The sequence below is a fragment of the Pristiophorus japonicus genome, chromosome 2 (assembly GCF_044704955.1).
Source record: "Pristiophorus japonicus isolate sPriJap1 chromosome 2, sPriJap1.hap1, whole genome shotgun sequence".
NCBI classification, from domain to species: domain Eukaryota; kingdom Metazoa; phylum Chordata; class Chondrichthyes; family Pristiophoridae; genus Pristiophorus; species Pristiophorus japonicus.
Window position 1 is genome coordinate 283,188,288 of NC_091978.1, and position 15,955 is coordinate 283,204,242.

General features: G+C 38.2%; 1 protein-coding gene across 3 annotated transcripts in view; it reads left to right on the forward strand.

Annotated features, from left to right (window-relative positions):
* Positions 1-15,955, forward strand: part of lrba (LPS-responsive vesicle trafficking, beach and anchor containing) — a 1,157,354-nt gene that overhangs the window by 800,584 nt on the left and 340,815 nt on the right. For all 3 annotated transcript variants that reach the window (XM_070871469.1, XM_070871472.1, XM_070871473.1), the window contains exons 40-41: positions 13,474-13,591; positions 14,676-14,778. In XM_070871469.1, the coding sequence (XP_070727570.1) occupies positions 13,474-13,591; positions 14,676-14,778 (221 nt within the window). The remainder of the gene's footprint in view (positions 1-13,473; positions 13,592-14,675; positions 14,779-15,955) is intronic.

Consider the following 15,955-nt stretch of genomic DNA (forward strand, 5'->3'; position numbering starts at 1 on the left):
TGCTGCAGACTTCTGGCCACTACCTGTAGGGACCAATATGAGAGTCATTCGTGGTGTCTGTTGCAAATCTTCAGAGCAGCTGAATGATTCCTCTTGTTAAGCTCTTTATGAAATTTGAACATGGGTGATACTGGATTTCAAGATCTGTGTCTTGCACCATGGCCAGACTTTGAGCTTTGTGTATGACATAGTTAATTGTGTGCGCACACTTCTGTTTATTTGTTTTTCCTTTCCTCAATTTGAGAGCCATTTGAATTTAGTTTCTACATTAGCTGAGATTCCTGATTAGTTAAGGAAACATTTCACTGTAGTGGTCTTTTAGCTGAATAGAATAGATGATACTAACTGGAGCATAATAAATGCAACAGCTTTTGTTTATTGTCTTCTTTAAGCGTTTCTCTTAATAGGCCACTTTTCCTTTCTGGTTACTCAGAATTCAGTAACTCAGGTTAATGTTGGACTACAAAGGTCATTTTTCTAGAAGAAGTTACCTGTTTTAGGAAACAATTTGTTACAAGTTGGGAATCTGGTGGGTTCAGCTGAGTCATCTTTTAATCTTTGAATCCCTGTGGATTTTCTTTCAAGAATACCTTTCTTATTCTTGTCTCTAAGGCTACAGTCCTATTGACTGAATAGAGTCTATTTTATACCTCACCCCAGCTCCAATCCAATTAAAGTCTTAATAATACGAGGATTAGAACAAGTTTACTTATTAGCAATTGTGGAACTTGAGGCGGTGGGGAGAGGAACGTACGTCGACAGCAAGGGTGAATGTGAAAGAAAGCAGTGAAAATTAAGGTAACAATTGATAATCTTCACTTTGCTAATAATGGGAACATTTATAAATTTGTTTCTGCAGCAATTATTTAAGAAATAGTAGTTAATGTGAGTGAATTTTTGGACCCTACAAAGTGGTGATTATTGCACAGATCACAAGGTTAAGGCCAGGATAAGATAACCCAATTTGCGTATGTCTGACAAATTTCACGGTCGTCATCTCCTCACTTATGTTACCTTTATCCCTCTTTTATTCTGATTTATCCATAATTGACCAATGTTGCCCCACAGCTCAGAAGGTTAAAACTGTTTGAATGTAAAAGTTAAAAATGCATACATTGACCTTGGAAAACCCTCTAATAAAACGTGATCAAGTATATGTGGGAAATGTGTTATTTTTAAATGGACCTTTGTCCAATTAAAAAGGCTTGCTTTGACAGTTTTGACTACTTTGCAGTCCCCTGTGAAAATTTTAACCAAACATATAAAAGAAGCTCAATCCAGTTTGTAAGACAATTCTTAGTCATTATTTTCAGCAAGTTGCTACCTTATTGTTGCTTGGATCTCTCAAGAGCTTTTCATAACAAAATAGTATACTGGGCTTAATGTTTAATGAGTCAATGCATTAAAGGCTTCGCTTCTCTTCCAATTAACCCCAAACTCACTCAGGCATTTAAAAAAAAAATCACAAGTATTTTGTGAAGCCTTGGGGCCAGACTACAGACAGGCAGTGTAAGATGTTAAAGGAATATAACAACAGGAGACAGAAGGTTTATCTTTTATGCGAACTACATTTATTTATCTAGATAATAACATTTCTTCTGTCTCTCCTGTCCATCAAATCTAATAGTTTTTTTTTCTGATTAAGTCTGTATTTTTGTGTTGTTGGTTATTTGGTTTGGTTTTTACTTTTGTTTTTCGCTAATTATTGTACAAAACTTTTCTCCCTAATATCAGATGTTTCCCCAATCACATTACACTAAGAAATAAATTGTACCAATTACAGTCTGAGATATAGCCTTCGTGACAGTTTCTCAATTATCCTACTATACTCCCTCAAAATAAAATTTACCACATAACAAACAGGAAAATTCACATAATTTGCAACCCTATCCATAATCTTGACTACAACAACGTCCCACTTTATTCTTTCACAAATGGCACCATATATCCTGTCAGGCCTTTGAACATCATGAACTATAAGTGCACCCTCTTCTCTCTATTCCCTTACTGCATGATTCTTGTCCAATCACTGATTCCCACATTCAGAATCCTACTATAAAAGCCCCAATGCAAACATCAAAATGTGCAAAAATGTGACTACAATTCCCAGAAGTGATGCTGCTGCATTCTTTCCTGCTCTATTTGATCATTGTTGAGCAACTCGTTTAATAGGAGAAAAGTGAAGGGTATAGAAACACAAGAGACAAAAAGAGGAATAGGACAGAGGCCAAAGAAACTGGAACCGCAGAGAGAAAAGCAGGAGACAGAAGCAGAATTAGATGAGAGAGCAACAGAAGTAGTGGGTGGTGCTTCATGCTTAGGTTTTATACCTGTGCACTAGCTTTTAGTGACTTGTGTGCATGGGCACCTAAATCAGTTTGCTCCTCCACAGTTTCTATTTTCTTGCATCAAGAAACTATTCCAATTTGTCTTTCTCAGATCCAAAATAAATGACTTCACACTTCCCCACATTGAACTCCATCTGCCATACTTATTCCATCTATCTATACCCTTTTGTAACTTCCTGCTTCCATCTACACAACTTAGAACGTCATTGGCTCTAAAGTGCTTTGAAATATTCAGTGGTTGTGAAAGACACTATATAAATCCAAGTCTTTCTTTCTTTCTTTAGTATTATCTGGAAACTTGAATGTACAACTCTCTCTTCTTACATCCAAGTCATTAATATATCTGGTGAAAAGCTGAGACTTTAGTACAGATCCCTGGGGATCTCCACTTGTCAAATCCTGCCAATTAGAGAATTTTCCCATTATCCCTTCTTTCTGCCTCCTATCTCCCAACGATTTACTATGTCACAAGATTACCTTGAGCTTTCATTTTTGCTAATAATCTCTTGTGTGGAACCTTATCAAATGCCTTCTGGAATTCCATGTAGACAACATCCATAGGCTCTCTTATCTACCATGCTAGTGACCTTTTCAAAAAATTCAGCTAGATTAGTCAGACATGACTTACCCTTGATAAATCCATGCTGCCTCTCTTTGATCAGCACATACTTGTCCAAGCTTTTTATGTTCAAGAGGTTTGAGACTAGCAAGTATTCATGCATGTATTTGGACATATACAACAATAACTTGCATTTATATAGTGCCTTTAATGTAGCAAAACCTCCCAAGGTGCTTCAAAGTTATCAATCAAAATTTGATTAACAAAATTAATATGCAGTGCTCTGCGAGTTGTGTTGCAAACAGATAGTATAAACTGTGACTGTCCATTCAACTTGCAGCACACATGCCACTAGGTAGTTCAGTGTAAAAAGATTAAATCCCCCAACAGTGCTTTGTGACATGATGGTAAATTGAACACTTAAGGGCTATTTTTGGTGAAATAGATTGTTATATATATCTGGAATAAGACTTATGTCTGCATACACTTGTGTGCACCAGTTGACTTACTGTTGTCATATTTTTGTCACATTTTTTGTCTCAACTTTTTGTTTTATACTTTCCCATGTCCACATTTAACAGGTGTTTTGTCTATTTTGGCATGCTATAATAACACATTCTAGGTGGCTGTGAGCCAAATATCTGATTTTTCCCTTCCAGCTCTGGTTCCAACTTGATCTTTATACTCAGGAGAAGTCAAAGATAATTACCTCCAAAGTTTATGGATGCCTTTAGCCCATTGTTGCCAAGCCAATAGCCGTTGCTTTCGCTGGTTTTATGCCCAGCCACGGGTTCCTCGAGTACCACGGCCGTTACCTCATTACCTGGCTGCAATCCAGGTAATATTAAACAGCCCTTTATTTTCCCCCCCAAAATGTAATAATTTTGTATTGTGCCCTAAAAAATTGTTGTCTTCCCCCGTTGGCAGCAGCTCCTTGTTAGTTAATGCTGGTCTTGTCATCGCAACCTCATGCCACAAGGCAGCCCTTTGCACACCAATCTACCTTTCCGAAAGCTCTAAAGAGGCCATTCATTTCTTGGATGGTACTTCCAACTCAGTCTCGCTCCTCACTCCCTGTTTATTCACTCACACCACCCCAATAGCCTAATGGATAAAGGCACACACTGTAACACTGAGCTATGCAAACAGAAGTTAGTGGGTTCAATTTTCAGTCTTTGAGCCAAATGATCCTAGCTGGGGCAGCAATTGGCCTCAGCAACCCTGGTCTAGAGAGGGCAAATAATTCAACCATGGTTCCTACTAATGACCAGTATCCCGTGAGCGGTTAGAAAGTGTTTGTTGGTGTCAGATGAGATAAGAATTCTGCTCAGACGTCCTCCATTGTCCAATTGCCTTTTGATACTCAGTGTCTAGGCTTACACATGAAGAATGACCACGTGCACACGAAGGCTATGAACAAATATGAGATCATTGAAGAAGAGTCAGTGTATTTAGTAAACGAGGGGAGAAAATTACTCGGCAAGCTATACTTTAAAACATTGGATTTCATATTCATAGTTAATGACATCACTTGACTTTTTAAATGCTTTTGCCTTTTATTATGCACCATCCTACCTGCTGTCCTAGGTGTAATACATTCTCCATTTTATATTCTGTAGGTGTACCTATATACAAAATTTATCAAATCCTCTTGGGCAGTCCCTCGGAGTCGAGGATGACTTACTTTCACACTAAAGTGAGTTCTAAGGTGACTGATGAGACCAATGCGGGATCTACAGGCTCTGTCACAGGTGGGGCAGATGGTGTTTGGAGGGATGAGTGGGTGGGGTGCTTGATTTGTCGTATGCTCCTTCCGCTGTTTGTACTTGGCTTCCGTGTACTCCCGGCGAAGACACTCGAAGTGTTTGGTGCCTTCTCGGATGCTTCTCCTCCACTTTGAGCGGTCTTGGGCCAGGGATTCGCAAGAGTCAGTGGGGATGTTGCATTTTTCAAGGAGGATGTCCTTGAAACGTTTTCTCTGTCGTCCTGGGACTCGCCTGCCGTGACGTAGATCGGGAGTCTAGTATCGTACATGCGGACAATGTGGCCCATCCATCGGAGTTGATCGAACGTGGTCAATACTTCGGTGCTGGAGATGTTGGCCTGAAAGAGAACGCTCATGTTGGTGTGCCTATCCTGCCAATGAATTTGTAGGATTTTGCGAAGGCAGCCTTGGTGGTACTTCTCCAGTGCTTTGAGGTGCCTACTGTACATAGAAATTCAGGGTCCAGATAAGGCCCGTTACTGCCATTTTGCAGCAGCCATGCAGCGGAATCGAGTGGCCGCTGCGTTGCAGTCAATTGGCTGCCACGATCTGAATTCACCTTGGGGATTTTTTGGGTGGTTCCCACTTCGCCCCGCTGCTGCTGATCGCCCCAAACGCGCCATCAAAGCGCGCACCGCCGATCTCCCGCGCCTCCATCCCACTCCGTGTGATATTTACCTGAAAAAATCTTTTTCTGTCGGTGCACCTTGTTTTGTGTGTGAGCCACGGCATCGTGGCGGCCGTTTTAAGGGAAGAGAACACTGCCGCAACCGCCTTTTTTTTTGCCGGCCGACTTCCCGATTGGCCGAACAGTTATGCTGTGGGATGGAGTCAAGGACACTCACATCAAAGACAGAGTCTTGGTTGAGGAGTTCCTCGAAGTGCTCCTTCCAGCAGGCATTGACTGCCTCTCTGTCCTTGATGAGCACCTCTCCATTCTTGGCTTTCAGTGGAATAGGACTGAGTGCTTGGGCCGTAGGTGGTCTTGACTACACTAAAAAATCCACAAACGTCATGATTGTCGGCTAGTTACTAGATTTCCTGTGCTTTTTCCACCTACCATCTGTTCTTTAGGTCACGAGTTTTTTGTTGTATATGGTTCTGCTTTCTTTCACTCAAGTTGTGGTGTTGTTTCCAATTCAAAAATGCCTTGCGTTTGCGCTTTATTAACTCATGGATCTCCTGGTCATTCTCATCGAACCAGTCGATGTTTTCTGGTAGAGTAACCGAGTTTCTTCACAGGTGCTTATTATGGTGGACTTGAGGACAGACTAGGCACTATGGACACTCTGCAGCTCTGATTTATTGGAAGTCGTCAGGGTGGCTGTGAGGCGTTGGCTGAATAGGTTTTTCTTTGTCGGGTCTTTGAGTGCTTCAGCGTTGATTTTTTTTTTGCGGCAGCATTTCTGTAGCCCCCGCCGTTTTGAGGCTATATTGATGGAGGTAACAGAGCGGATTAGGCGGTGGTCAGTCCAGCAGTCGCCAGCTCCTGTCATGGCGCGAGTGATGCGGAAGTCTTTGCGGTCCTTCCCTCGGATGATGACATAGTCTAGCAGATGCCAGTGCCTGGAGCGAGGGTGTTGTCAGGAGGACTTGTACTTGTCTTTCTGACAAAACAAGATGTTGGTTATGACAAGACCATGTTTTAAGCATTTTGTCAGGAGGAGGATACCATGAGAGTTGGTTTTCCCTATCCCTTCCCTGTCAATCACCCCTCCCCAGAGGTCTGTCCTTTCCAACTCTGGCATTAAAGTTGCCAAGGAGAATCAGCTTGTCACCCGTTGGGACTCGGAACAGGAATTGTTCAAGGCTGGAGTAGAATTCTTCTTTGGCCTCGTCCGTAGCCTCCAGGGTTGGGGCTTGACAAGGTGGATACAGAGAGGATGTTTCCACTGATAGGGGAGACTAGAACTAGGGGGCATAATATTAAAATATGGGGTCGCCGCCCATTTAAAACTGAGATGAGGAGGAATTTCTTCTATTAGGGTTGTAAATCTGTGGAATTCGTTGTCTCAGAGAGCTGTGGAAGCTGGGACATTCAATAAATTTAGACGGAGATAGACAGTTTCTTAACCGATAAGGGATTAAGGGGTTATGGAGAGTGGACAGGGAAGTGGACCTGAGGCCATGATCGGATCAGCCATGATCGTATTAAATGGCGGAGCAAGCTCGAGGGGCTGTATGGCCTACTCCTGCTCCTATTTCTTATGTTTGCACTGATGACCGTGGCATACTGGTTCCGGGTTAGAGTGAGCCAAAAGGTCATGAGGCGTTCCTTTATCCCGCAGGGGGAATCTCTAAGATGCCAAACTAGCTCATTTTTAATGGCGCAGCCAACTCCATGGAGACGGCGTTCTTCTTCTGGTTTTCCTTTTCAAAAAAAGGTGTATCCACCACTTTGTTCCTTGAGCTGGCCTTCTCCTGCTTGCTGTGTCTCGCTCAGGGTGGCGATGTCGAAACATCTGAGTTGCCAGGCAATGATAGCAGTACGATGTTCCAGTCTGTCGCTGTTGGGGTTGTCCATTAAGGGTCATAATGTTCCAGGTCCCGAACTTCATTTTAAAGGGTGGAAGATGCCTGTGCGAGAATTCTTTTAACGTAGGGTGGCCGTTGCACACCAACTACCACCACCAGCCATGAACATGACAGAGCAAAGTCTTGGTCCAATGGCAAGGGGATCCAAGACGATTGGAAACCAGGCTCTGCTGCATGGGCCTAGCACGCACGCAATCCGGCTGCTGGCCTTATATCCCGACCTCCCTGCTGGTCCGTGCTGAACCTTTCTTGGGTCCCGACCTCGCTGCTGGTCCGTGTTGAGCCTTACCTGGGTCCCCGCCGGTCCTCCGATCCTCACTGCCGGTCCTCCGATGGCGCCGCGTTTTTTTACTGGTTTTTACCGATACAAGATTTCTCAAATATATACTAGCTAAGAGATATAGGGAGTTTAGCAATTGTTGATCTTCACGGATATTTGAAATGGAATCTCAAGGTTTGTTTTGTTTCATCTAAAGTGATTTGTCACTTATCTCACACTTGGATATTATGAACCTATTTTACAGTTTAATAATCGTTTAGTCCCTGGTATACATTGTGATTTAACTTCAGATTTTTAATTTTTGTCTCCATGCTGAGGTCAACAGTAATCTAGTCAATATAACCCACACACTGATTCAGTTGGCTCTGCAGTTTTACATGTCTTTTTGAATTAATGGGTATATTTTTCTTATTAACTACACAGTTCCCTAAGAAATTTTGCTGTTACTTTGAAATGATTTGTAGAAGACTTAAAACCACAATCACAGTTCTTGACCTCTTGCAAAAGTAAAACATATCTTTTCAGACAAATCAGCCTCGGTGCTGTAATTACTGAACTGTTGCTGTCAGAATTAGATGCAAGGATGACATCATTAAATAATAACTGAATTATAATTTCTCTGAAAAGCTAATTCAGATATGCAGAAAAATTATTCCAGGTTACAGAATACAATCTATTTTATGTTTGGAACATTGTTTTGATGCTTTGCTCAATTATATAGTTCTTCCTTATAATGCTGGGTATCCAAACAAAATTGTAATTTGAAATTTTAAGAAATGCAACCTTTTGAGATATCTGATTTTAGTAATTCAAAACATTTTATGTGAGAAATGAAAACACAAGGCAATACCTATTATTAATTGAATTTTAAGTTAGGTTTGCTAATTATTTGGTTGAGATTACTTACTGAGCATACCAACCTATTGATGCTGTTAGAGAAGAGCACTGCTGTATTTCTGTTTCGAAGCCATTGCACAGAAACAACATGGGTGTAAGAACATTTTATGGTGAATTAATTGGATGAAGGAGACATGCAAAGAAAAATGTATTTTGGAATTTGTGTCATGGTTTCATCAATTGCATTTTGGCAGCACTGGGGCAGAGCCCATGCCACAGTGGTACGTGCTCTCATTAAAAGCTAGATTTGTGTGAACGCTCATTAAATTGATGAACTCATTTGCTGATGGGAAATGACATTTCTGATTGTAAAGAAATGCATATGGAGTACAGAGAGGCCAGTCAGCAACATTAGATAAAGATGCAGTTACTTTAGCACCAAACCAATGATCTGTAACACTGGAGCTCTTTGCTTTCTAAAAAAAGTGGCATAATGAGTGAAAGACTGTTGCATGTAATGAAGCAGCATGCACCAATACTGTTTAACCTTCTGACCAATTATCTGATCAGTGCTCTGTGGATGGCAAGCTGAAAAAACATTTTGCCTCGTACATTTTATTTCTAGCACTAGCAAAGTCTCTTGAGGCTTCACAGAATGTATTGATGCTTTTTTTGTAGAGCAGCTCAAAAGGGCATCAAAAGGTTCAAAATGCAAATGTTCAACAGTCAGAGGCTTAACTAAATCCCCGGCACTTTTCTTGTTATATTTGCAATTTCTTGACAACTCTGAACCAGATGTTATAACTATACATTCAAATCTATTTTCCATTATGGTTTACCGAATAAAATTATAACTGCATTCAGATCTACTTTCATTGTTTTACAGAATAAGAGTCTATTTAAGGGGTGTTTATTTTGTTCTGATTGAGTGGGGAAGAATTGAGAGCTGTGTACTTTAAATCAAAATTGGTTTGCAAACAAAAGTACTGAAGAATGCTTTAAAATGAAGCTATAAACTCTATCTACACCTACTGTGTCATGTTTTATTAATAACAGGAACATTTTCTGTTTTCCAATGCATAAATTATTGGTGAAAGGATACTATTTTCTCCTATTTGTTAATCATTTAGCACAGAGCATAACTTCACGAAGGGCACACAATTCATTCTGTACTACTACTTGTTTAGGGTTGCTGAAGTTTTGGAGAGAAGACAAGATGGTTGTATTGTAACAAACTGATGAATGTTTCTGTTTGGATATCAACAGATATGATAGTACTTGGATGATTTTAATAAGCAATCTTGGAAATGCTCACTTCAAATGTCACCACTGATAATCTTCATCCTCATGAAACAAATTGTTTTTTGGGGTTTGGGGCTAATGTGCCTTTGACAAAAGAGAATATTAGGTGATTGAAGCTCAATTTGTAACATGTTATTAACCATTTCCACATGAATAGATCAGTAAAAGGATAATGGATGAGGGTTTTATTATTACCTTTCTGGTAAAATGAAGTGGTATAAAAGATAAGGTGATGAGATTAATGAACATAAGGAAGAGGTGCAATCAATCAAAATCCAACAGGGAGATGAGATGACAGTATTTTAGATTTAAGAGATCCTTGTGAAGGTAGCTCTGAAGGGACCCTCGTACTTATCTAAACTTCATTTGTATAGGCCACAGTACCTTGTCTGACGAATCTTATCAGGTTCGTTTGCTCATAGAAATGCAAATAAAGTGCAGATCTTGTGGCAGTCACATCTTGAGGCTATTTTTCTCTAAGCAGGATTTCAAGTGGAAGCATAGAGCAAAAAGGCAAGTCCCAGCTAGTGGCATTCTAAATTATTTACAGGCATGGGGCTCTGAGGTGCATCCGTCCAGTACAAATATTACATTACAAAATAAGAATTTCAGACTGTCATAAATCTGTCTGATGTGGCAGCATTGAATAAAATAGTTTTGGTCGTCCTAGAGACATCAATTTGCCAGTCAGTGCTTCATGTATCAAAGGGTGTTCTTAAGGGAACCCATGAAAATATCAATATCGTGGTTAATATAAATGAAATTAATTTTTAAAGCTGGGCTAAAGGTTGACACCTGAAAAATTGCATTACTTTGCAGAAGAGAAATTTCTGTCTTGGAGTGAAATTTGAGGTCAAAGGGGCAAGTAATTTTCACAATCTTCAATGAAACCAGTGAAATATGAACTTCATTGTCACTGAGCCTCTAAGCGATAAGATAAAATGACTTGATATATCATTTGTTGCTGGTTTATCATCTCCACCAGTAATTGAAAGAGAAAACACAAGATTTTATTTTAAAATGGTTGAGTAATGAGGAAATGGGTCACATTGCTTTTATTTTTTTTTACAATTTCTGACATTGAACTGTCTGGAACAATGAGAGTAAATTAAAATAATTACTTTGATAAATTGAGTTTGTAGCCTAATTATAAATTTGCTGTGAATATTTAGCCCTTAAGCTGTGCCCAGGGAGGAATTTACTCATTTTCCACAATCCTATTTTATAACTCAAAATGCCAAAGATATTTTAGTACAGTGCTTTAAATGAAAGCTGAAATGCAAGGTACCTTTGCAAATGTCAGAAATATTACTGATACTAATTTTCTCTACATCGATCCACTTGAATTGCTATTTTTATGTGCCATATATCCAATAATTCATCATTTATATCAAAACAAATCTCCTTGGGTTCACAAAAATCATAGCTATTGTTCATGAATAGTTCTAGAGTAGTTTCCTTTTATGAAGGGGAAGCTAAATAAACCAAACAGGATTGGATATGCTCCGAGAGTGCTGATCCTGCTTATTGGCACCTCCTGAATTAAACACTGTTGTAGTTGGTAAATCACTGAAGTAAAGTGAAGTCAGAAAACATACAATTTTAAGTTAAATAGTTTACAACTTGATGTATATCATTATTGCATTACTTGTTTGGATATTTACTGCAAACCATTTTTTAAAAATCTATCACTTTGAAAGTGCTGCAAAGTAGGTATCTTTGTTATAATACCTGATCTTTTTTTGATTTTCTTTTCATGCAATCTGTTAGTATGGTCCAATAAGGAAACCGTTCGGCTGCTGGACTATTTTTTTTCTTTTAGTCTATTAGGCCAAACCCATAGTTGCTATTCACCTGATTCCATTTCATCTATTTCAGATATTTTAAAAAGTTTCAACATGTTTTACCAAAGGAAGGAAACAATTTCTGAAATCACAAACTGCTCATTTGAGTTCATGGGGTGGGGAGCGTAGATTGAATTAAACGTCTCGCAAAGCTGGGTTTGAAGATAGTATGCATACCACTCTGAGATTCAACTTTATTTACTGCACTGCTTGTACTTTGGTAGTATGCATAGTGCACGTTAATGCACTGGTTCAGTTCAGTAAAACAGGTGCAAGCACTGTCATCTCAACAAGCTAATTGTAGATAAAAGCATAGGACCACTCACTCAAATGCTAATAAAAAGTTGCACCATTTTTTTTTCCTTTTACTGCACCTTTCAAATGGTTATCTTGTGCATGCCATTGCAGAGCAAAAGCAGTGATGCAGTTTCTATGGCAACTGGTTCAGTGGAGGCAGAGGCCGTCATCTGGGGTACTGTCAGTGAGAGTGCCAGAGACCTAAAAGTCTCAAAGATGGGCTGCTTCCACCTAATCCAGTTTTAATTGAACTCCAGAGACTTTGATGTGAAGCTGCAGATCAGGCAGATACTATTCCAGAGAGGAATCAGACTTGCTTAGCCAGGCCTCAGCTGTTCCTCACTACTGTCACCTTGTTTTAATGAGTACTTTAAGAAACTCTTATCATGAGCCTTCTTCTCCTGTTAGTCCTATTTGAATATTTTTGATTAATGCTCTCTTCTACACAGTGGCAGAAAAGTGGCCCAATCCGGTTGTCCCTTAACACCTTCATAATTAGGCTTTAAAATAAAAGGCAAAACTGGAGCAACAAAGACACAAAGTGGTTTCAGGCTAAGGATAGGATTAGTTTGAATTGTGCAGCCAGACTAAGCATCTGTGTCTGTCAGCTGAGATGACAGGCATTGTAACGAGTTACTCTGACAACCGCTAATTCCATGGAGAGATTATGCCGAGTTCATTTGCAGTTTTTTGTTTAGGTTTAGCTGACAAAATGATACTTAACCTTTTACATAGGCAGCGTATTGCTTTGAACGTTTCTGTATATGGGATTAAAAGGTTTCGATCAGTATAAGAACCTATTGGCTTTCATTCTTCCAAGAGTGATTTAATGAAAATGCATTTTAGAAACTACATTTTTCTTTTTGATAAAGGAAGGGAACTGTTTCTAAATACTAACACAATTAAAAATAAGGTCCTGAAATAACTTTTTCTTGAGAAATAAATAATTAAGAATCTTTGTGGTAATCTATGTGCATCAATGTGGGTCATTCTGCTAATAATTTAACTGGAAGCATTAGGTCTGTCTGTCTCCTGCACATTCAATTTACTGTGTTTTGTTTGTGCTTGAAATATTCAGTTTTACCGGAAATAAAAATATAGGTATCCTTGACATTTTTATTTTCCATCAGTTGCATCAGTAAACTATAGGCATTAATTGCTTTAAAACATTGCATGTACTCATAAATTTAATGTAGAGGTATCCCTGAAGTCAAGGAAGGTATTTCTATTTTCTAACCAGCAATTGTGTGTGTGTGTGTGTGTGTGTGTGTGTGTGTGTGTGTGTGTATGCATTTAAACAGTTTGGTCACACTGTAAGCTTAAATTTAGTATTACATCATTCAGATGCAACATATGTTACAAATGACTTATCACCGATAGTATGTATATTATTATGAGGGTGTTTTTTTTAAAACTGTGTACGTGGTTTGCACATCAACATACTGAACTGTTTAATAAATAATAATGCAACATCTGAGATGTTTTTCATGTATGCTTTTTCATGAAAGCCCTATCAGGCAATCGCATTCCTTTAATCATTTGTTTCTGTGACCTCACTCACATTTGAAAGAAACTATACAATCCATTTCAACTCTTCAGTTAAACTATTCATATACTTTCATTAATAAGACAGAAGCTTATTAGAATCACTTCATGTATCTATTCTCCCTGCAAGACTAGACATTTGTTTCCATCTATATTCCTAGATTTTGACATATACTGAAGGACTTCATGGAAAATGGCTGTTCAGCGAAATCCGTGCTATTTTCTCCAGGCGCTATCTGCTACAAAATACTGCACTGGAAATCTTTATTGCCAATCGAAGTAAGTCCTACTCTTAAAATGGTCCATGAACATTAGTTCTTTTAGCTGGTATATTTCTGCTTAACTATTTAAAGTACTTGAAGTTATTACATTTATTTCCTATAAACTGAGTTTGCAGTTCTCTTGGAAAGATTTGTACTTGAAATAATTTCCATCCTTTGAGTAAAAAATGAAAATATAGTTATGTTTAGTAAACACTATTTAAAATTCACCTGAAGGGTTCATGTTGTTCTACTAAAGGAGCAACATTTAGAGCTGTAGAAGTTGTGATTTTTTTTACAATAGTTTTCACTTTCAATTTATTTTTGCACTTACCACGATTAAACTTAATCAAATTATTTTTTCCATAATTATCAATCCTGAACCAATAAATTATAAGGGAATTTTATATGACTTGGCACTATTGAATTGTGAGATATAAGTTATCAAACTTGTTCATTTTCAAGAAAACTGTGTACCTTCATTATAAGCTGTATGGGGTCAGTAAAAATCATTTAGATAGACAAGCTACCATTATTTTTGATACTTAAGTGGTCCTGTTTTAAAAATATAGATATTCATTTGACAGGTAATCAAAATATTCTTCAGAAAAATTCCAAAGTAATTCAGATTTCTAAAATTCAAGCTAAAACTGAACCTCTGGACTGTATAGATTTCACACTAAACATGCGTGTTGGAACATCTCCAAAAAAATTAAAACATTGTAACTAAACTTGCCTTTTGTGAAATGGTTAATGGATCTATTGACCTTGCACGAGTTAAAATTGTGACACATTTTTCCACAAAATCACCGAAGTAGACAACTCCAACTTTGTGATGATGTCCATGCAGCAAAGTTTGTTTAAATCCATGGTCATGTTTTCAGCAGGAAATCTTTTTTGGGAATGGATTTCAGCAGAGAAACGGAAATAACCCGTTGCCCATTGAAATCTGTGATTTATGTGTAGACAAAGGGGCTTGCAATTCTGCATCTGTTATATATCTAATTGCAAAGAGATGTTCTATTAAACAAAAAATACAATATAAATCACAGAAGGTGATGTCATGTTAAAAAATGTTCTTTTATTGTTTGTTTCTTTGGCAGCTGCTGTCATGTTCAACTTCCCAGACCAAGCTACAGTGAAGAAAGTCGTTCACTGTTTGCCCCGTGTTGGAGTCGGTACAGGTTTTGGGCTACCCCAAACCAGGTATACAACCATATTATTCAAAATATGCCTCTAGTTCTTGTGATATTTGTATTTTTAAAAGTACGTTTTTTTCTTTTTTTTTCTTGCCCTTTTGTATTTCATGGTCAAAAATATATTTCGAGGAATGTGCTGGATCATTACTATTTTTATTGTTGCAGGAAGAAATTTGGCTATTAGAGTTCAATGCTTTAGGCTTGTAAAAGTGCATACCCCAGGATATTGTGTGTGTTAATACGTCCAAAAATGAACCAAGAACCAAAACCAAATACTCGTTACTTTATTGCTTAAAAAAAATTTCATTCATTAAAATATTTTGTCATATAGTGTATTAATGCCAAATCCATAAATCAGTGCTAAAATGGCACTGCATTGTGTCAAGTTGGCCTTGTTGAACTAATTGAACCAGCGCAGCTGTGAAACTGAGCAAACTGCCTTTCGAAAGAAAAGAAGAATGCGAATCATGCCATATGACAATATCCAGTTGCTGTCAACTATAATTTTTGTCAGGCCCCATTCTGTTTGTGGTGAATGTTTTCAGATGCCATGAGAGAGACTATTAAAATTGTGCTGGGGAAAGTTAAACAGAATGATTAAAACCATGGAAAGTTCGAGTGATTTCCTAGTGGTATTCTTTCATTAAATGCATTTACATTATGACCATGAATTCACATTAGTTATGAAATTGCAACTGATTCTCAGAAAAGCATTGCGGAAACCAGTTCAAATTGCTGACTGGGCTGAGTTGAGAGTAGAAACTACCACGTTTTATTTAATTTCAAAGAAACTGTGGTTTACATCATCTTTGCCTGAGATGAGTGCAGTTTTAATTTCTTCTTATGCAGCAAAAGACAGTACAGTGGACTAGTATTTTAACATTGCATGGAATTAATCTGGGATAAACCCAGTGGAAATATTACTCAATCTTGATCATCCTTATCCAAACTGAATATGTAGGTGATGTGTAAATTTAGTTACTGCAATCCACTTTGTATGTTCTTCTAAGATTGGAGCCAAATCACCTACTATAAGAGGGCAATGGTTGTATTAGTCCACTGGGAAAATTAAATTATAATTTGCTATTTAAGTATATGAAACTGTAAAAGATTTTTTTTTAATAAGTAATGTAATCAATACATTTATTGTGATCCAAGGAATAAGAAATGCTGCAATATTTTAG